The sequence below is a fragment of the Herpailurus yagouaroundi genome, unplaced genomic scaffold (assembly GCF_014898765.1).
Source record: "Herpailurus yagouaroundi ecotype Mexico unplaced genomic scaffold, PumYag 190, whole genome shotgun sequence".
NCBI classification, from domain to species: domain Eukaryota; kingdom Metazoa; phylum Chordata; class Mammalia; order Carnivora; family Felidae; genus Herpailurus; species Herpailurus yagouaroundi.
In genome coordinates this window covers 11,563,157-11,583,289 of record NW_024412421.1, presented here as the reverse complement: position 1 = coordinate 11,583,289, position 20,133 = coordinate 11,563,157, and the positions used below count along the sequence as shown (strand labels likewise).

General features: G+C 50.2%; 1 protein-coding gene across 4 annotated transcripts; it reads left to right on the top strand.

Moving 5' to 3' along the window:
* Nucleotides 1-4,836: 4,836 nt before the first annotated feature.
* SLC38A7 (solute carrier family 38 member 7) lies at nt 4,837-17,575 on the top strand. Of its 4 annotated transcripts, none has more exons than XR_005797724.1 (13): nt 4,837-4,888; nt 5,463-5,596; nt 5,889-5,986; nt 6,763-7,166; nt 7,811-8,009; nt 8,246-8,390; nt 9,398-9,496; nt 10,072-10,129; nt 10,347-10,461; nt 11,821-11,968; nt 12,378-12,577; nt 12,904-13,479; nt 15,612-15,680. XR_005797724.1 is itself a non-coding variant. In XM_040498189.1 (12 exons), exons 3-12 carry the CDS (start codon nt 6,897-6,899, stop codon nt 15,712-15,714), a joined length of 1,392 nt encoding a protein of 463 aa, XP_040354123.1. In that variant the 5' UTR covers nt 4,921-5,596; nt 5,889-5,986; nt 6,763-6,896; the 3' UTR covers nt 15,715-17,575. The 4 variants fall into 4 exon arrangements, 1 of the variants encoding a protein (XP_040354123.1); XR_005797725.1 differs by having other exon boundaries at nt 4,847-4,888; nt 5,466-5,596; XR_005797726.1 differs by lacking the exon at nt 4,837-4,888 and having other exon boundaries at nt 4,920-5,596; nt 12,904-13,310; nt 13,425-13,479; nt 15,612-15,673.
* The last annotated feature ends 2,558 nt before the right edge of the window (nt 17,576-20,133 follow it).

Here is a 20,133-nt window from a genome sequence, read left to right as displayed (position 1 = left end):
AGGAAAGGGTGGGAGTGGCTCTGTGTCCCAGAAGTGTGCAGTCATGTTCAGCTGCCCATAAGCCAGTGGGTGTGTTAGCTGTTCCGAATGTAAACTGAAGCCACGTCTTTGTCTTGCCATTCGGCCTGTCTAGTCCAGCGATGTTGAAAATGCAGGTATAATCCTTTAGATTTTTGGGGACATGTGGATTACCTCAAAGGAACCTATAGATAGAGCAGGGATGAAGAAGGGGGGTGGGTGGGCAGTGGTGACTAGGTGTCTACAGGAGCTAAGCAGGTAATATAAACAGTGAATGTAAATTAAAACTGATGTGAACTAGAGATGAGATCATGACTGGTAAGCAGCCTTCGTCTCGGTATTGACTGGCAGGGAAGTGACAGCACGGCAAGAACCAAAAGTTTAGGGTTGTGGGTCTTAAGTTTTTTTAATAAAATGAAAATCCTTGTTTTTATGGGAGGCCAATTGATGCTTAAAAGTTGGTAACTAATTCAATTTTTTTTTAATGATTTGTAAGCAAGATGCAAGCAATAGATTGCCAGTGTGGGGCCTTTAGCCTGAAGTCATGTGCTCTGTCAGCAGACTTCTCGCACTAGTGGCATCTGCTTAGCATCAGTGCTACCCAAGGCTATTCTGTCCCCTCTGCTTCGTGCTAGGAAGCATTCAAGATGGGACGGCTACTGGCCAGACAGACCGTGGAACAGGAGTCAGGCTCAGAGGCCATCCACGGTGTTCTGACAGTTGTTGGGAAGGGAAAGTGGGCTCTTGTTTCTCCTCACTCCCTGAGGGACACAGTGCATGGGGAGGCCACTCCTGACCCTTGGCTCCTCTGCTAATGGAAACACCACGGTGGTAAAAGGAAAAGTGAATGGACTGGATCACTGGATGTCTTTGGAAATATCTTTAAATAAAATGAACATTAACTGATCCATAAAGGAACTAACTGCCTAGGTTAGGAGAAACTGCTTTAAGTCTCCTTGTCTGGAGCTGAAAGGTTGAAGGTTGGCTGCCAAAACCTCAACCAAAAAAGGAACTTAACTGCCCTGCTGACTTGTTATTTTTAAACCCATGTATTACCAGCTCACCCTGGACTGGACTAAGTCCCGTTCCTCACTGAAAACAGAGCTGGGGGATGTGAACCTGATGCTTCTCTCCACTGTCCAGGCTGTTTGCTTCACCTTTTCCTGGTTTCTTAGAGTCTAAAATGTTAACATTCTTCCACCTGATGGAGGAAGTTGCCCACTCAGAATAGTCTTGCCTTTGTTCTGTTATAATTTAAGGTCTAATCATCCCCCAAACTGGATTGATTTTTAAATTTTTGTTTTTAACGTTTATTTTTGAGACAGAGACAGAGCATGAACAGGGGAGGGGCAGAGAGAGAGGGAGACACAGAATCTGAAACAGGCCCCAGGCTCTGAGCTGTCAGCACACAGCCCGATGCGGGGCTCGAACTCACGGACCGTAAGATCATGACCTGAGCCGAAGTCGGATGCTTAACCGACCGAGCCACCCAGGCGCCCCTGGATTGATTTTTAAAATATTGGTTCCCTGATCTTACCTTTGGGCATTCTGACTCAATATGTCTGAGATAAGGCTTGGGAATCTCTCTTTTTTTTTTTTTTTTTTTTTAATAAAAAAAAAACTTTCTAGGTGGTTCACATATAACTGACCCATGGACCAGTCCTTGGGTATTCTTAGGCTGCTTCAAGCTTACATCTAAACAACCAAAGTCCAGGGGCACCTGGGTGGCACAGTCAGTTAAGTGTCTGACTTGGACTCAGGTCATGATCTCACAGTTATGAGTTCAATCCCCACCTTGGGTTATGCACTGACAGGGTGGAGCCTGCTTCAGATTCCCTCTCTTTCTCTCTCTTTCTCCTCTGCCCCTCCCTCACTTATGCTCTCCCTCTTAAAAATAAATGTTAAAAAAATTTTTTAAGGAATGAAGTGCTAATATATTCCTCAACATGGGTGAATCTTGAAAACAGTATGCTGAGTGAAAGAAGGCAAAATATATGTGATAAAGTCACAGGTCAATCTCTCTGAGGTGGATGTTCTTTGGATGCATCTAAAAATCCTACATGTTCATTCTCTAAGGATCACTACAATTATGTCCACTTTTACCTTATTTGTATTACTTTTAAAATTTGCTCTTTTCTAATTAAAAAAAAAAAAGTCATGGGCACCTGCCTGGCTCAGTCGGTAGAGCATCCAACTGTTGATCTCAGGGTCATGAGTTCGAGCCCCACATTGGGTGTGGAGCCTACTTTAAAAAAGGGGAGTTGCCTGGGTGGCTCAGTCAGTTAAGTGTGTCTGACTCTTGGTTCCTGCTCAGGTCATGATCTCAAGGTTTATAAGTTGGAGCCCTGCATCAGCCTCTGCTCTGGCACCATAGAGCCTGCTTGGGATTCTCTGTCTCCCTCTTTCTCTGCTCCTCCCTCACTTGTCTCTCTCTCTCTCTCCCTCTCTCTCTCTCTCTCTCTCTCTCTCTCTCTCTCTCAAAATAAATATTTCTTTAAAAGTCACATATTCGACAAAAAGTCACAAGTGACTATTTTTATGAAATGGCAATACTGGGCAACTCCATAGAAGCAGAGTAAGTTTGTAGTTTCCAAGGGCCTACAGGAAGGAGGAGTAGAAAGTGACTACTAATGATTACAGAGTTTTTTGTTTTTTGGGTTTTTTTATTAAATTTTTTTTTCAACGTTTATTTATTTTTGGGACAGTGAGAGACAGAGCATGAACAGGGGAGGGGCAGAGAGAGAGGGAGACAGAATCGGAAACAGGCTCCAGGCTCTGAGCCATCAGCCCAGAGCCTGACGCGGGGCTCGAACTCACGGACCGCGAGATCGTAACCTGGCTGAAGTCGGACGCTTAACCGACTGCGCCACCCAGGTGCCCCGATTACGGAGTTTTTGAGAGAGTGATAACAATGCTCTGAGACTGGGTAGGTTGCAAAATTCTGAACATAGCAAACACCACTGTATTGGACACTTTACAAGGGTGAATCTTGTGGTAAAATGCATAATGAAGCTCAATAAAGTTATTTGTTTCAAAAACTTGCAGGGGTGCCTGGCTGGCTTGGTTGGGAAAAGCATGGGAAGCTTGATCTCAGGGTTGAGTTCGAGAGCCGCCTGTTGAGTGTAGCAATTTCTTAAAAAACAAAACAAAACTTGCAAACAGCTCAGCTATCCTTCAGCAAGTGATTACACAAACTGGTACATACACACCACGAAATACTACTCAATAATAAGACATACACGACAACTTGGATGTGTCTCTGGGAATTAAGTACAGAAAACCAGTCCTAAGTTACAAACTGTTTAATTCCATTTTTTTTAATTTAATTTTTTTAAATGTTTGTTTATTTTTGAGACAGAGACAGAGTGTGAACAGGGGAGGGGCAGAGAGAGAGGGAGACACAGAATCCAAAACAGGCTCCAGGCTCTGAGCTGTCAGCACAGAACCTGACATGGGGCCCAAACCCATAAACTGCGAGATCATGACCTGAACTGCAGTCAGTCGCTTAACTGACTGAGCTACCCAGTGCCCCTGTTTTTGCTTTTTTAAGTCTATTCATTTAATTTGAGAGACAGCAGGAGCAAGGGGGGAGGGACAAAGAGAGAGAGACTCTCAAGCAGGCTCTGCACTGTCAGCACGGAGCCCAACGCAGAGCTTGGTCTCACCAACCATGAGATCATGACCAGAGCCAAAATCAAGAGTCAGACCCTTAACCAACTGAGCCACCCAGGCACCCCCATATTATTTCTTATAACTGCATATGAATCCACAGCGATCTCAATAAAAATTTCAGTTAAAGATGACTTGGGTTATGTGGTATTTCCTGTGTTCCCTCATCAATGAGGATCTTGATTCATGGACAGATACATGTAGTGGAGAGTATATTCTCATAAGACAGACCCGGGACATTGGAATGGCAAAGATTACGTGACAACTTGAAAATGTTGCACACAATCAGGAACAGAAGCCAGGGCTCTGGACACCCATTCCCTCATTCCACAAATATTTTTTTATATGAGTAACTAGATACCTCAGAAACTGTTTTAGCATCTAGGCCCTGAGGTTATGGCCATGAACAATACTCAGACCAGTCCTCTCACAGGAAAGATCACACAGCTCAAGTGGGTAAAAGTGGTCCCTCACTGTCAGTGAAAGAAACTCCAGGGTCACTGGTTGAGGGTCTGAGGCCAGGAGAGAGACACAGGAGGATAATGAGGCCAAATCGCTTTTGTCCGGTTCCTGGGCCTGGCAAAGACACCAAAGCTCCTAATGTTCTTCCTAAAAGGAAGGAGGAATGTTTCACTTTGGCTAAGAGACCAGGATTAAAACTAACAGGATAGGGAAGACTGGGTAGCTCGGGTCATGCTCTCACGGGTCTCGAGGGTTCCAGCCCTGTGTCAGGCTCTGGGCTGACAGCTCAGAGCCTGGAGCCTGCTTTGGATTCTGTGTCTCCCTCTCTCTCTGTCCCTCCCTGCTTGTGCTCTGTCTCTCTCTTTCAAAAATAAATAAACATTAAAAACATATATATACATATATATGTGTATCTATACATATATACGTATATATACGTATATATGTGTATATATGTGTATATACGTATGTATACGTATATATGTGTATATATGTATAGATACACATATATAGAGATATATATATAGATATAACTAACAGGTTATGCATGGTGGTCTGGGAGCGGAGAGAGGCTCGCAGCAAATGTGTGGTTGAGGATTCAGAGGGCCGGTGCCGTCCAAGCCTAAAGCCTGCAGAAAACTACAACTTCCAGCGTCTCCCGCGGCCCTCCTGAGCCCTGGCTGTCATGTGACCTCGGCTCACGTGTCTCTGCAGCCGGCTCGGGTGGGAAGCACCTTAGGTAGGTGGTAGGAGGTGGAGGCGGTGGAGGGTGGAAGTGTTAAGTCTCGGACCCCAGCTGTCTAGAGCCCTGCCCACTCCGTGCGGAGCTCCGAAGCCCGGCGTCGTCCGTCCCCCGCCAGCCCTCAAAAGGACCGGCTTTGCCGCGGCGCCATAGTTCGGGCTGTTTCCACCTAGTGCTAGGCCTGAAGCGCCTTCCTAGCTTACCTCACAGCAGCCCATTCGCCTCGCTTGGGGCCTGGGGATCTTCCCCTCCGCGCCGGGTGCGCCCTAACCCACTTCCCAGTGCAGCCCTCCCTGCTTATTTCTGGGATCCATTCCCAGACTGGACTGGGAACCCTCTCCGGTTGGGATATGAGAGGGCCTATTGCAATGGTTACAGCTCTGGCCTTGAGCCTGTGGACATCATTCTTCTGGTTCTGCCGACTATCTGCTGTGACATTAGTCTAGCCTCTTTCCTTCCCTGGGCCTGTTCCTCTAACTGATCTGGTGCTCCATTATTGAGTTAGCATCAGAGCTGCTGACGCTCTGCTGACCAGCGCAGAAACAGCTCACACTCTTCTCTCCACTGACAGCAGATTTTAGATAAAGTCTTGAAGAAGAAATTGGGGCCAGAGAGGGAAGTGAGGAAAATCAGATCCCAGATCTTCGAGAAGGAGCTGTAAGGACAACACACCCTCCACCATAGCCCATCAGGCAGAAGGAGAAGGTAAGGTGGGGACAATGGAACCGGGGACTTCGCATGGAAGGACAGCTGAGAGATCTTGGACCAGTGCAGAGACCTCTGTGTCTGAGATGTGAGCAGGGTGGAGGAGGGGGTCTCACAGCTCTGGGAGCGCTGACTTTGCAGGGCTCTTTCTTGAGCTACGCTGGAAACCTGGGAGCCCAGAGCTCTCTGCCTCCACTACTCACAGCTTTGATCTCTGCCTCCACTACTCACAGCTTTGATTTTTTTTTTTTTTTTTTTTTTTTTTTTTGCTGTGTTACTGGTTGAGTAACAGGTTGCATAAGAGGAAGCCTGTGGCATCTGATCTTTCTGGACTTGGAGCCAGCAGTAGAGATATTTCCTCTGGAGCTGTGTCCCTTGGTTGCATGCTTGGTGAGAGCACCCAAACTCTGTTTTCCCTCTCATGCGCGTATGGTTCCCACCTTTGTTCATCCATCACCAGGAGAAGCAATGAGAAGCATCCGACGACCTGGGGGTGGGCAGTGGCCTCATTAGCCATTCTAAACCCCTCAGTGTGCTGAGGGCATCAGAGAGACGCCTCTCTGATAGGTAATGGTTAGGTCAGTCACAAGGGAGAAGAGTGAGAGTTAGCCTTGAATTTTCAAGGGCTTTGAAAGCTACACAGAATTTAGACTCTGGGCTAGAGGGCAGTATATTGGACTGTAATATATTGCAATACCCACACTTCTAGGTGAGGGCTGTGATTGCAAACCCTGTGGTGTGGAAACAGGCTGGGAGGCCAGATAGATTTAGACCCAAATCCTGCTCTGCCTTTTGCTAGCATGTGACCCTGGGTCAACGATATGATCTCTCTGAGCCTTATGACCACTGTGATAAGGACTGAATGAGATAAGATATGTCCAAGATACTTCTGCCCAACAGGAGTGTAGCCTCTCCGTAGTGCTGATGTGTTAGTATTCCGCTCTCTTAGGTTTAGGACTTACTTACCTATGGGTCTCTAAGCCTGAAGCAAGCAGGCTTTACATCAGATATATTTCTGCCTCTGCCACCATACACTGTGACACCCAAATGCAGTGTTCTGCAGAGGCACACCTGGGTTTGAATGTCAGCCATATGACCTTGGGAATGTTGTTTCAGCGTTCTGTGCCCATCTCAGGATAACAGTAGTACCTGTGTTTCCCATCTAGGTTGAGAAGAGCCAGAGCTCACAGGCCTCCTAGGATAACAGCCCCAAACAGGCTAGTGCCGCCCTCCAGCTGCCCAGGGGATGTGGTTGTGAGGCAGAATCCACAGACCCCGTGGGAAGAGGGCTCCGAGGGCCATGGCCCAGGTCAGCATCAACAATGACCTTGGCGAGTGGGGTCTGAGCACAGACTCTGGAGAGCGGGCCCGTCTGCTGCAGAGTCCCTGCGTGGACACAGCCCCCAAGAGTGAAGGGGAGGCGTCTCTTGAGAGTCTGGGCAGAGGCACCACTTCCACAATTGGGGCCATCTTCATCGTCGTCAATGCCTGCCTGGGTGCAGGGCTGCTCAACTTCCCAGCGGCCTTCAGCACTGCAGGGGGCGTGGCAGCCGGCATCACACTGCAGATGGTGAGTGTGCTGGCCTTAAGGGCAGAAATGCAGTTCAGGTGTTGGGTCTGAGCTCTTTACCTTGGAAGGGAGGCTTTGCCTCAAGGATATTCAGTCAATGACACAGGCTACCACTGCTCCCACCCTCACCCTTGGCAGACATTACTAACCTATCCCAGCACTCTTTCATCTGAGCCCAGGTGAGGCTGCAGAAGGCTTCCCAGCAGTTTGGACATCGACTGCATATTTAATAATTTTGTAGTTTATGTTTAAAAAGTGGGCTCTTACCTTTTAGAACTACGTGCTGGAATATTTACTGGTGAAATGATTTGATAGCTGGTATTTCCTTCAACGTAATCCAGAGTGGCAGAGGGAAACAAGATGAGCCATGAGTTGATTATTTTTGAAGCTGAGTGATGGGTGCATGGCGGTTCATGATACCATTTTGTCCCTCTTGTGTGTATTTGAAATTTTCCACAAAACTTCTTCTGTTTTTAAAGAAAATCTTAACTCGGCAGCCTCCAGCAATCTGGTAAAGTTGCCTACAAGATGAGGCTTATTTACCAAACTGGTGGTAGGCACTGGCCTAGTAAATGCTGAGCAAGATCAGGCTGCCCTTTGTTGCCAGGCCTGTCCCACACCCTGTGGCTCTGTCCTGCTTGCAGGGCATGCTGGTCTTCATCATCAGCGGCCTCGTCATCCTGGCCTACTGCTCCCAGGCCAGCAATGAGAGGACCTACCAGGAGGTGGTGTGGGCTGTGTGTGGCAAACTGACAGGCGTGCTGTGTGAGGTGACCATTGCCATTTACACTTTTGGCACCTGCATCGCCTTCCTCATCATCATCGGGGACCAACAAGACAAGAGTGAGGTTCCCCCTCAGTACCTACTTCATCCCTCCCGCTCGGCCTTCGGGATCCTGGGTGGAGGAATGGGCACCAACACCTGCCCAAGGCCTAGCCTGGGTCCAGCCTTCTTCTGTGAATCCTCCCTCCTGGCTGCTGAGCCCTTTAGACAGATGGAGGCCCTGAGGCTCAGCAGAGCAGGAGGGCCACAGCCTGCAGGAGCCTGGCATGACATTCCCTCCTTCCTCCCTGTGCAGTTATAGCTGTGATGGCAAAGGAGCCTGAGGGGGCCGGCAGCAGCTCCTGGTACACAGACCGAAAGTTCACTATCAGCCTCACTGCCTTCCTCTTCATCCTGCCCCTTTCCATCCCCAGAGAGATCGGCTTCCAGAAGTATGCCAGGTTCGGAGGCCCCACCCCAACCCAGGCCAGACAGAAGCTCTAATCACACACAGCTAAAGGCCCAGGCACTGCTGGAGAACTCCTCTCCTTCTGGGGCAGCCAAAGTGGGCAAGGCAGCGTGGACCACGGCTCGCAAGGCCACCAGCATAAGATTTCCTTTTGTGTCTGCATCAAGGGAGACAGTGGCTCTTTGCATAGTGAGAGATCCTGTTCCAAATGTCCTTGTCACAGAAGAGACAGGTGGTTATCAGGAGTGTGAAGGGAGCTTCCAGGCCAGGACCTTGGCTTTCCCAGGGAGGAGGGGATTTTTTATCATTTGGAATTGTCAAGCCTGGCCCCATCTTCCATGCAGCTTAGTATAAAGGGACAGGACTGGCTTCCTGGCTCAGGGTCTGAAAAGCTGTGTAATTCTGAGCCATTTCCTGTGATCCACAATTGGCAGGGTCACACTTGGCTGTCTCCAAGGTCCCCTTTAATGTTGACATCCCCGTATTTGAATCTTCAGCCCTTTTACCTCCAGCGGGTCCTACTTCTCAAAGGCCCTTGTAGCAGTCACCAAGTGAGGGTTGCACTGATGGAAGAAACACATATGCTTTGAAGTCCAGACCTCTAAGCCGAACCAGTGCATTTCCTAATGGTCAGAAATGTTAGTCTGGTCCCCTCTTGCGGTCCAGCTCCCTCCAAGCTGTGACTGGTTTCTCTAAAACCTATTTCTTTTTTTTTTTTTTAAGTTTATTTATCTATAATAAATAATCTATACACCCAACGTGGGGCTCAAACTCATGACCCCAAGATCAGGAGTCACATGCTTTTCTGACTGAGCCAGCCAGGCACCCCTCTAAAGCTTATTTCTCATGCATTTTTTGAATCTTTGTTTGGAATAATCTCCCAATTTATTCAGTAGACACTGTGGTCACTAGAGCTGAGGGTAGATACCCCTGGGGTGGAATCAGAGAGAGGGCAGCTGGGGCTGGGGAAGAGGAAACTCAAACCATTCTTTCTGGCAGCTTCTTGAGCGTCGTGGGCACCTGGTACGTCACTGCCATCATTATCATCAAATATATCTGGCCAGATAAAGAGATGACCCCAGGGGACATCCTGACTAGGTGGGTAAGAACCCCAAGGAAGCCGCTACTTGGGCTCCAGGAAGTACTGGGTCAGACATCAAAAGGCCATATAGGTGCTCTTTTTAAAGCTCATTGGGTCACCAGAGCTTGACTTGTTGGTCATTGGAGAAAGGAGGCAAGAGTGAGAACCAACATCCAATATCCAATATCCAACAGATAAGCCATTGTAAGACTTGGCCTCCAGTTATGGAGACTACCAGGGTGGAATTGCACATTTTTGCAACTTGTCCTTATCTGTAATTTCTGTATGAGGATGAATCTGTTTTCTCATTTAAAAAAAAAAAAAAAGTTTCTTGTTTTTGAAAGAAAAAGGAAAGCAACTCCAGTGCTCCAGAAATTCTGGATTTTGGTCCCAGAAGGGTCTTCCAGAGTCTCAGCGTACTGACCTGTGAAATGGAGATGTGCCCTCTCCCTGTTTCCAGACTTAAGGGGGTTGAATATGTAGAATAGTGGTTGGTGGAGGCCATGGTGGGATGAGTGAAGAGTAAGGACATGGGGTGGTTGGTGGCTCGGTGGGATTCACAGGCAGCAGACTCTTGTGTGTTTGTCCACAGGCCAGCTTCCTGGGTAGCCGTGTTCAATGCTATGCCCACCATCTGCTTCGGATTTCAGGTGCCGGTTGCAAGGTTCCTGTTGTCCTCTTAGCTCACTCCCCACCCTGGACAGGGACCCACATTATAGGGAGGATGGGGACATCCTGGGAGGAAAGACAGAGTCAGAGCACTGGGACTTGTCCCTTGTCCCTGGTGCCTTTGTCCCCAAACTGCCTCCCTCTGGAAACTGGGAAGGGGTCACTTCCCCACCATAACTGTGACCTTCACCCTAACAGTGCCACGTGAGCAGTGTGCCGGTCTTCAATAGCATGCGGCAGCCCAAGGTGAAGACCTGGGGTGGGGTGGTGACAGCCGCCATGGTCATAGCCCTTGCTGTCTACATGGGCACGGGTGAGTGCTCCCCTCAGATGGCTGGGCTTGGAGTGCTCCCACTTTTCCTCTTTGTCTCCAAGTCCTCTGGCCAAGCTTTCCTGGGGACAGCCCAGCATTTCCAACATATCAAACACTTCTGTAGGCATTGGCTTGAACCTGGGCTGCCTTGGGCCTCCTCCCCCCCAAATGAGAGAGATGTATTCACCCATTCACTTGGCACCTGTCAGTCAGTGCCTCGTGAGTGCTGGGAACTGTTCCCAGCACAGGGGATGCCATGAAGATTGACAGACCTGGTCCTGCTCACCTGGAATTGACAGTCTAGCCAGAGAGTCTTTCAAGAGTAAGGCAGGAGTCAGTAAGGACATCCAGACAGTGGGGAGTGCCACCACAACAGTGAGGGAAGCTGTGAGTGGGACTAGGAGAGGTGGTGACAGCCTCCATGGTTCACAGGAGGCTCCTGTCTGAGGGGGTGGCATGTAGGGAGCCCCAGTGACGAGGAGCGAGCATCTGAAGGGCTGAGAGAAGAGTGTTCCAGACAGAGAGGCGGGAAATGCCAGGCCCCTGAGGCAGGGACAGACAGGGCTGTGCAGCTGGAGTGGAGTGATTTGGGGGTGAGGGGCAGGCAGGGAGGCCAGACAGGGACCAGAGTAGGTTCTGTTGGGCCTGAGGACTATGGGGAGCCCAAGAGGAAGCATTTCCAGCAGGGGCACATCTCGACAAAACATGGCTGCGGGCGCCATGCGGGGAATGGTTTGGATGACAAAGCAGAACAGGAAGACCAGGCCGTGATTCCTTCCACAGGTGTTATGGGGCCAGCATTGTTCTACCTCTGAAGACAAAGCCAGGAGCAAGAGGGGCAAATAGGCCAAGTCCCTGTCCTCCTGGGGCTCGTGTTCTGGCTGGAGAGACACACAATGAATAAGTGTAAAAGGAAAACACACACACACACACACACACACACACACACACACACACACACAGGAGAGTGCTGAGGAAAATAGAGCAGGATGCTGTGAGTGAGCGCCCAAGGTCAGGGGTTACTGTGGATGGGCAGGGCGGACTCATTCTCTGAGGAGGGGACACCAGAGCTGTGGCCTGAATAGTGAAGAGATAGGGGTGTGAAGGGCTAGACAGACAGAAGGTTAGTGCAGAAGCTCCGAAATAGGAACGTGCTGGGTGAGCTCAGGATGACAAAGGTAGCAGTGGGGAGGGGATGTGAGAAGTCAGGGACAAAGCCTCGGGCCCCAGCCTGACACCCTCTTAGCCTCCAGAGCTGCTCCAGCGCCCTCTCCATCTGAGTTGCAGCCTGGAGTAAATGGTCCATCCCCCTCACCCTCCCAGGATTGCCCCTGCCAGCCCTCTTGTCCCTGTCCTCAGGCATCTGTGGCTTCCTGACCTTTGGAGCTGCTGTGGACCCCGATGTGCTCCTATCCTACCCCTCGGAGGACATGGCTGTGGCTGTTGCCCGTGCCTTCATCATCCTGAGCGTGCTCACCTCCTACCCCATCCTGCACTTCTGTGGGCGGTGAGCCCCCTCCCCACCCCATGGGAGTGCTCCCTCTCACCAGGACTCCTCAGCACCCCTGAGAGCCCTTTGAACATAGTCCTTTGGCCTTTTGTGAGTCCTCTAAGAACCTGTAGTCAGATCCTTCCCTGAACACCTAGCCTCCGGCGTACCCAGACCCTACCTTTTCAGGAGGATAATAGCATCAGTTTCCACGAGGTGAGCATGTCCTGGGCCAGGCCAGGCCCTAAGCATATCACATCCACCATCCCGTCCAGTCCCCGTGGCAACCACAAGAGTACTGCTGGACCCATTGCACAGAACAGGAAACAGGATCAGCGCTTAGGGCCTTACCCCTAGTCTACGCACTCAGAGGTCTGGCTCTGTGAACTGGAGGTGGGGGCCTCTGAGACACTCTCTGTGTGCGCAGGGCGGTGATCGAGGGCCTGTGGCTGCGCTACCAGGGGATGCCCGTGGAGGAGGACGTGGGGCGGGAGCGGCGGCGACGCGTGCTCCAGACTCTGGTCTGGTTCCTGCTCACCCTGCTGCTGGCACTCTTCATCCCTGACATCGGCAAGGTCATCTCAGTCATCGGAGGCCTGGCTGCCTGCTTCATCTTTGTCTTCCCAGGTACGGGCCTGTGCCCGCCTCCTGTACCCCCCCTCCCCCGCCCATGCAGTACTGGCTCCCAGGGTCTCCCGGCCTCAACTCCTCCCTTGCTTACCTGCCAGGAGAGTAACCACCAGCCCTTACTAATCACCCACCTCAGGCTCTGCGCTAACCCCTGCCCCTCCTGAAAAGAAGGGATAGATGTTATCTCCATTCTGTTGATGAGATGTGAGGAGGTTAAACAGACTCAACCATTGAGTAACAACTTTTCTGACCCAAGTCTGTCTAGGTGCACAGCCTACACTCTTAACCTTTCATTCGCTTCTCTGTTGCTGCCTGACTGTTAGGGATCCGGCTGGTTCAGCCCATTACAGCCCAGAGAGTGCCAGGGTCTGGCGGCAGCACCCGGATACAGAAGTCGGGAGACCCAAGTTTCAGACACAAGTCTGCCACCGGATCCCCAAGAAGTGCTCCCACCTGCCCAGCCATGAGTTCTGCCTGTACCCAACTTATTTGTCTCTAGGAGACCAACTTGAAAGTCCTTGCCACTTTGCAAGGAGCAGGGGGGGCCACATCTGCTCAGAAGTGCCCTGGGAAGGGCCCTTGGGGTGGTGGGGGCTACTGCTGAATCCCCTTCCGTGGCTGCCCCTTTGGCTCTGGCGCTCGCCTGCAGCCCGAGGAGAGCCTGTCAGATGCTGGCCTCCCCCGGGAGAGCAGATGCAAGGCCTCCGACTGCACGTGGAGTGGGGCAGAGGTGAAGAGTAAACACAGGCCTTTCTCCATTCACCGCTACCTCTTGGTAAAGGGGGAGGGTGGGCCTGAGTGAAGGAGCCCGCCTGAGCTCTCGGGGCCACGTCTTCTCTTCCAGGGCTCTGCCTCATTCAAGCCAAACTCTCGGAGATGGAAGAAGTCAAGCCAGCCAGGTAAAGCAGAGCCCGGGGTGTGTGGAGGTGCCAGATGAGGGAGGGGCTGGTGGGGGCGGGGGTGCTTAAAATGGGGAGAGATCAAGAGACCTGTGGACTTAAAAATAGCAGAAGAGTTTTTGGGGTGCCTGGGTGGCTCAGTCGGCTAAGTGTCCGACTTCGGCTCAGGTCATGATCTCACGGTTTGTGAGTTCGAGCCCCGCTTCGTGCTCTATGCTGACAGCTCAGAGCCTGGAGCCTGCTTCAGATTCTGTGTCTCCCTCTCTCTCTGCGTCTCCCCCACTCATGTGCATGCGCACTTTCTCTCAAAAATAAACATTAAAAAATTTTAAAAACAAGACAAACCTCATACCTTTAAAAAAAAAAAAAAAAAAAAAGGCTTGGGGCACCTGGGTGGCTCAGTCGGTTAAGCGGCCAACTTCGGCTCAGGTCATGATCTCGCGGTCCGTGAGTTCAAGCCCCGCGTCGGGCTCTGTGCTGACAGCTCAGAGCCTGGAGCCTGTTTCAGATTCTGTGTCTCCCTCTCTCTCTCTGACCCTCCCCTGTTCATGCTCTGTCTCTCTCTGTCTCAAAAATAAATAAATGTTAAAAAAATTTAAAAAAAAAAAAGGCATAAGAGTTGTCTAAATACCTAAGAAATGGGTGGCACATGCTAGCTGTGACAGTTTAAATGCTACTGAAGGACTTTAGAGAAAAAAGTGGAAGTTTCTCTTGCCCCTACAACCCACTCCCCACCATATCCCTTCTCCTGAGAGCTCTCTGTCATCAGTATGGTCTTCTAGTTGTTTCTGTGTGTGCATACATGTCCAAATACATAGAGCTACGCATACGTATGCACAAACACATGAAATTTTGTGTCTGGTTTGGTTTTTTCAAAAATGGCTTCATGCCAGACGCTTTTCTACCACTTGCTTCCTTTCACTTAACCATGTGTGTTAGAGACCACTCTATGTCAGCACAAGAAGATCCATCCACTTCTTCCCTTTTTTAAGGGCTGCGGAATGTTCTAGTGTGTGAATGTGTGAATACTCTTATACGTGTGCATCTTGACACACCTGTTTCGAGGATCTTACTAGGATCAATTCTTAGAAAGAAGTTGCTGGATCAAGGGGCATGCTCACTTTTACTTCTGCACATGGGTTCAAATTTCCCTCTAGAAAACCAGTTAGAATCCTAGCAGTAGAGTGAGGGTACCCTGTTCTCCACACCCCTGCCAGTATTGTCTAGAACAGCCTTTTTTTTCTTTTAATATTTATTTATTTTTGAGAGAGAGAGAGAGAGAGAGACAGAGTGTGAGCTGGGGAGGGGCAGAGAGAGAGGGAGACACAGAATCTGAGCAGGCTCCAGGGGAGGGGCAGAGAGAGAGGGAGACACAGAATCTGAGCGGGCTCCAGGCTCTGAGCTGTTAACACAGAGCCCTACACAGGGCTTGAACCCGTGAACCATGAGATCATGACTTGACGCTTGACCAACTGAGCCACCAGGCGTCCCAGAACAGCCTTTTAAATTTGTGTTAGTCTAGTAGATGAAAAACACAATATTGTTTTAATATCCACATTTCCTTGAATAGTACAGAGGTTGAAAACAGCTTGTAAGCTTTTTTAAAAGAATTATATTTACATATTCTATATACTTCATTCTATAATGAAGTAATATTCATTATAGAAAACTTTAAAAGTACAAGTGTAAGGAAGAAATTTTGAGTCATCCTTAATGTCAATACCCTGTTGTATCCTCTTACTGCCTTCTCACTATATTTGATATATATATTTGCAGATGTCTGTGCTTTTTTTTTTTGTAAATGGAATGGATCACACTCCATGTGACCTGCTTTTTCCTGAACATGTTTCCATCAGGAGGCTAATCCTGGCTCTGCCCTTGGCTTGCTGTGACCTGTCAATGAGCTCCAATAGGTCTTGGTCTTCTGACCCATGGACTGGATCTTACACTTGGCCCCGCATACCTTTGTATGAAAAGTCATTTAGAAGTAGGAAGTGCTCTACTCACTAGAGAAATGCTATAAGTAGTTACAATAATTAACTGACACACACACACACACACACACACACACACACAAGTCTGCAAAGCCAAGGGTAGGCTGACTGACTAGGCCTCTCTCTCCTGCCTTACAGCTGGTGGGCGCTGGTCAGTTATGGTGTCCTCTTGGTCACCCTGGGAGCCTTCATCTTCGGCCAGACCACAGCCAACGCCATCTTTGTGGATCTCTTGGCATAACCACTTCCTCCCAGGCAACACATGGCCTTTGCCACTGGACCCAGGAGCCCATCTCTTAGAGTTGTGGGGTCACCTTGAGTCCAGCATCATTCCCAACTGCTGGTAGGATGACATCTGGACATCCTTTTCCAAGAACGGTTCTGGAGTAAAATCAGGCCTCACACCTCTGGATGGCTCAGACCCAGCTCCCCCTGCTCTCCAGTCCCAGCAGTTCCATGATGGAGGGAGGAGGTCTTGTATCACAGAAGAACCTTCTCTGTCCTTCAACTCTCGACTTCTCCACCCCTGAAAAGCATGGGTGAGGAGTATCAAAACATCTCAGAAAAAAGACGGCAGCCTGACTTTCCTTTGGAGAAAGTATGGGCAAAGGGCCACTCAACAGAGCACCCTGTCCTGAGCAGGACCTGTGCTCATTATCCCGGGACTCAGTGCCTGCTCCAGTTGGGCAGCCGCTTGGCCAGCCGTGACTTCTCTGGGATCTGGCAATTTCCAAAGGTAGCACAAAAGTCATACAGACGCACAGAGGTAGATAGTCATGCCTTGTCCACCCCCAGCCTGGGTCCAAAGTGAACCTGTAGACCTCTTTTCTGTGGCTAATTGACATCTCCCAAGACTTTGAGGCCTCACCCTCTTTCCCCAAAGCTGAGGGCCCAGGCATCCCTCTCCTCCTCCATCTCCAGACATCATCAAGTCTAATGTTTACAAACGGTGCCAGCCCGGCTCTGACCCAAAGGACAGGGGCCGTCCCGTGCCACCACGGTGCTGTGAGTACTCCTCAGTTAGCTTTCCCCTTGGCAGGAAGTCTGTTTATCTCACTCAGATTCCAGATGGGCCCCTCGTTTCTGTGGCACAGGGTGGGTAAGAGAGAAGGCTGGGAATCTTTCAAACCCACGCAGGTTGGGTTGGTCAGGGTCCAGGTGAGCCTCTCTGTTACCTTCTCTTTCAGTGACTGCTTCTCTCTGCCTGCCCTCTGCTCCCCTCTCCCCTGGCAACCCCAGCAGGATAGCCCACAGAGAAGAAGAGCAGCCGAGTTGTCACTGACTGGGCAGCACTTGAGTGTAGTCACGCCGGTCTGGAAGTTTCCCTCCTGGTCCAGATCTTGTCTGCTCCCTCCCCCCAGCATTTCTTCAGCCCCTCCCCCAGTTTTCTAGCTCAGTCTCTCCTGCTCATGTAACACTGGGGCAGGAGGTGTGCCCAACCCTCTCGTGTCAGCTTCCTCAGCTCCACAAGCCCACCAGACCTGGCCTCAATGACCCGACACCGAGGTCACACGTGGGTTGTACCCCAGGTGGGTGAGGAGGGACACTCTTCTCCCATTCTCAATTCCCAGTTTTCCCTCCTTGGCTGTTCACTTTGACCAATGCCAGGCATTGAATCAGGCCTCCTCCACCTGGAACTCCTAGAATTTCCTTGGCCTTGCCTGCCCCAAACCTCTGTACCAGGGGTGAGAGGGACCCCCACCCCACAGCCCTCCACTCAGGGCAGTGAGACCACAGAAGCAGAGACTAGCCGCGGCCAGATGGGCTTCTGCTCAGGTCCCGGACTGGATGACTCACCTTTCTTCACATCCCTCAGCCCCTCAGCCCCTGGAGCCAGACCCCCTGTGCTGTTTTCTCTCCGCCCCCTGCACAGCACCAGGTCCTTTCAGTGTGCATCCATGCTCAGTCAAGGGATGGGGGTGTAAGGGGAGTCCTCGCACAGAAACAGACCCATCAGAAAAAGGAGCTGGAATCTGGCCACGTGGCCTAAGCTCAGGAGCCCCCTGCCCTGCCCTCCCAGCCAGGGTATTTTACTGTTTCTTTTCTACTTGTGCACATTCATACCAGAGAGGATGGCTAATAAAAAGAGACTGTGCTGCTGAGCTGTGTGGCCTATGTCCAGTGCTGGGGACACAGTCCAGACCACTGACAGGAAGAAGGTAGGCTGGTGGGGAGGGGGTGGGGCAGGCATTTCTGGCTTCATCGTCTTTGACCCCTGTCAGGGATGAGTCCTGCCGTGTTCCCCTGACCAAGACGGGAACAGGCGAGTGGTTCTTGGTGCCTCCCCTCTCTTCCACATCCCATCAGGCCCTGCCTGCCAACCTGGGGATTTACCCTGGGCTCCTGTCCTTGGTTTAAGTCCTGCTTGTGTCTTCCCCGTACCATGTGGCCTCAGACTGGCCTCTGTGCTGCGTGTCTCTTGCCAGCCTCACATTTTGGGGTGAGCTTCCAACTCCTGAGCATCCGCCCTCATCCTTTCAGAGGCATGTGTTGAGCAGACCCTGGTTGTCCTGGTAGCAGAACCAGGTACTGACTGCTCAGTGCTGGCAAGAAGGTAGACTCAGCAAAACAGACAGCGGCTCCGCCCTCAGACCAAGTGGTCACACAAGTATCTATTTGCAGATTGTGATATGTGCCAAAAGGAGAACATACAGAATGTTCTATTGGGGGGCCTGAAGCTTGTCTGGGGAGTCAGGGAAGGCTTCCTGGAGGAAGTGACATTTAAGCTGGCCCCTGAATGATGAGTAGGAATGAACTAAATGAAGAGAGGTGAGGAAACCTTTCCAGGCCATGGGAACTACATGCGCAAAAGCCCTGGCATTTGGTACTTGGTATTGGAAGAACATTGTCTGTGGGGTATCGCCTGGATGTGGGAGAGCAACAGGGATGAGACTAGAGCATTCTGGGGTGGTCTTCAGTGGCGCCCCCCTTGCCCACAGGGTAAAGTGTAACCAGCTCATCTTCCACCACACTCCCTCCCTCCTGGTGCGAGTGGGGACTCTCTTCCAGGGAGAAAATACTTCTGAAGTGGCCTAGTACTTTTGAGGGCTGGAGGAGTGAGACAGCTTTGGGCCGCGCTTCACAGGAGGACTAGGGGACGAGAACTTGAGGTTTGGTTTCACTTTCTCTGAACAAAGAGAAGGAAAGGTTACATCTATGCTAAAGGCCAAACACCAGATTCATCATTTGTTCATTATATTCAAGATTTGGCCGTGTCATGTCGCCCCCATACTTGTAGGCACTTGATCACATCTCCCCCGTTGCACTGTAAGCTCCATGGGAGCAAGGGCATATCTCCTGTTAAAAAACAAAATTCAACCGAGTAAACTGGAAGATCTAATAGGCTTTATTAAGGAATTCATGAATCAAGCAGTATCCTGTCTAGCAAGTACAGAGATGCTCCAAGGAGTTGTGCAAAATGGAAGGTTTTTACAGGAAGAGAGTGGGACAAGGTGGTTATTAGCCAATGAAAAGAAAGCATTGCTTCAGGCCAAGTCACCCTCACTTAAAGGGAAGGGCAGGGGGTCTTGGGTGGATTAGCTCATCTTCCTTTGGGGGATGGAGAGGGCCTAGGTGACAGATTGCCCCCTCGGTGCTGATCAGAAAATTCCTTACTGATCAGTTAAGACATTTCTGGGGAGGTTGAAACTGCAATTAAGTCTCATTTTGCTGTCCTGGAGGCAAATGACTCCACCTTGGGCCTGTGGTATTGTTTTTAACACTCCTTATCCATCTGGTGTCTTAGTCTGGAGACTGGCCCATTGTAAGCAAGTGTCCTATAGTTGTGGAGCAAATGAATGAATAGCAACGAACATTTGTTGAATTCTTCCTTTGTGCCCCCACTTCTCCTGCATCATCCTCTCTCGATCCTTGCAACGGCTCTGGAGGGAGGCTAAGAAAGAGTATCACATAGTTTGCTCAGGGACACACATTGGTAATAAAATTGAAGTCTGACTGCATTCTTGTCATGCGTGGATAAATAAGTGAGCAGAAGGCTTTCTCAGAGCCAGCCTAGTGCTTTCTGACCCCTGAAGGCAAGCTCAGGAGCCTAATACCCCCATGCTGGCACCAACACCAGTTCTTGGAACCTTTGGATCATCCTCCCAGCCAATCCCTGTCAAGTACTGGGATGCCTGCTGACTAGTGGCTCTAGGCAAACTGCGTCTCCCCTCTGGGCTTCTGTTTTCCCCCGGCTCTAAAATTGGAGTGATAATCACTGACCTTATTTACCTCCCAGGGAAAAGGGGAACCAATGTAAAGACAGCACAGGAAAAATGACAGAAGTGCTTTGTAGCCAGAAATCGACATTCACAGAATAAATATGAGAACTCGGTGTCTCCTCAAAAAACTAGGATTTCCCTACCGCTTCTTGGGAGTCAGGGTACTCTTCAAGCTTTAATACAACATACAAAATTTTTTTAAGTTTATTTATTTTTGAGAGAGAGAGAAAGATCATGAGTAGGAGAGAGGCAGAGAGAGGGAGAGAGAGAATCCCAAGCAAGCTCCATGCTGAGCCCCAGCAGGGTTCTCAACCTCATGACTGTGAGATCATGACCTAAGCTGAAATCCAGAGTTAGATGCTTAACTAGCTGAGCCACCCAGGTGCCCCTAATGTACATGCACAAATTTTATCTCCTTAGGATACAAGTTCTGATTCAGT

Excerpts from the sequence above, each read along its gene's own strand:
- SLC38A7 (XM_040498189.1), top strand. The coding sequence starts at position 6,897 with ATGGCCCAGGTCAGCATCAACAATGACCTTGGCGAGTGGGGTCTGAGC. Across the intron at positions 9,497-10,071 it reads CCAGGGGACATCCTGACTAG|GCCAGCTTCCTGGGTAGCCG; the intron begins GTGGGTAAGAAC and ends GTTTGTCCACAG. Across the intron at positions 11,969-12,377 it reads ATCCTGCACTTCTGTGGGCG|GGCGGTGATCGAGGGCCTGT; the intron begins GTGAGCCCCCTC and ends CTGTGTGCGCAG.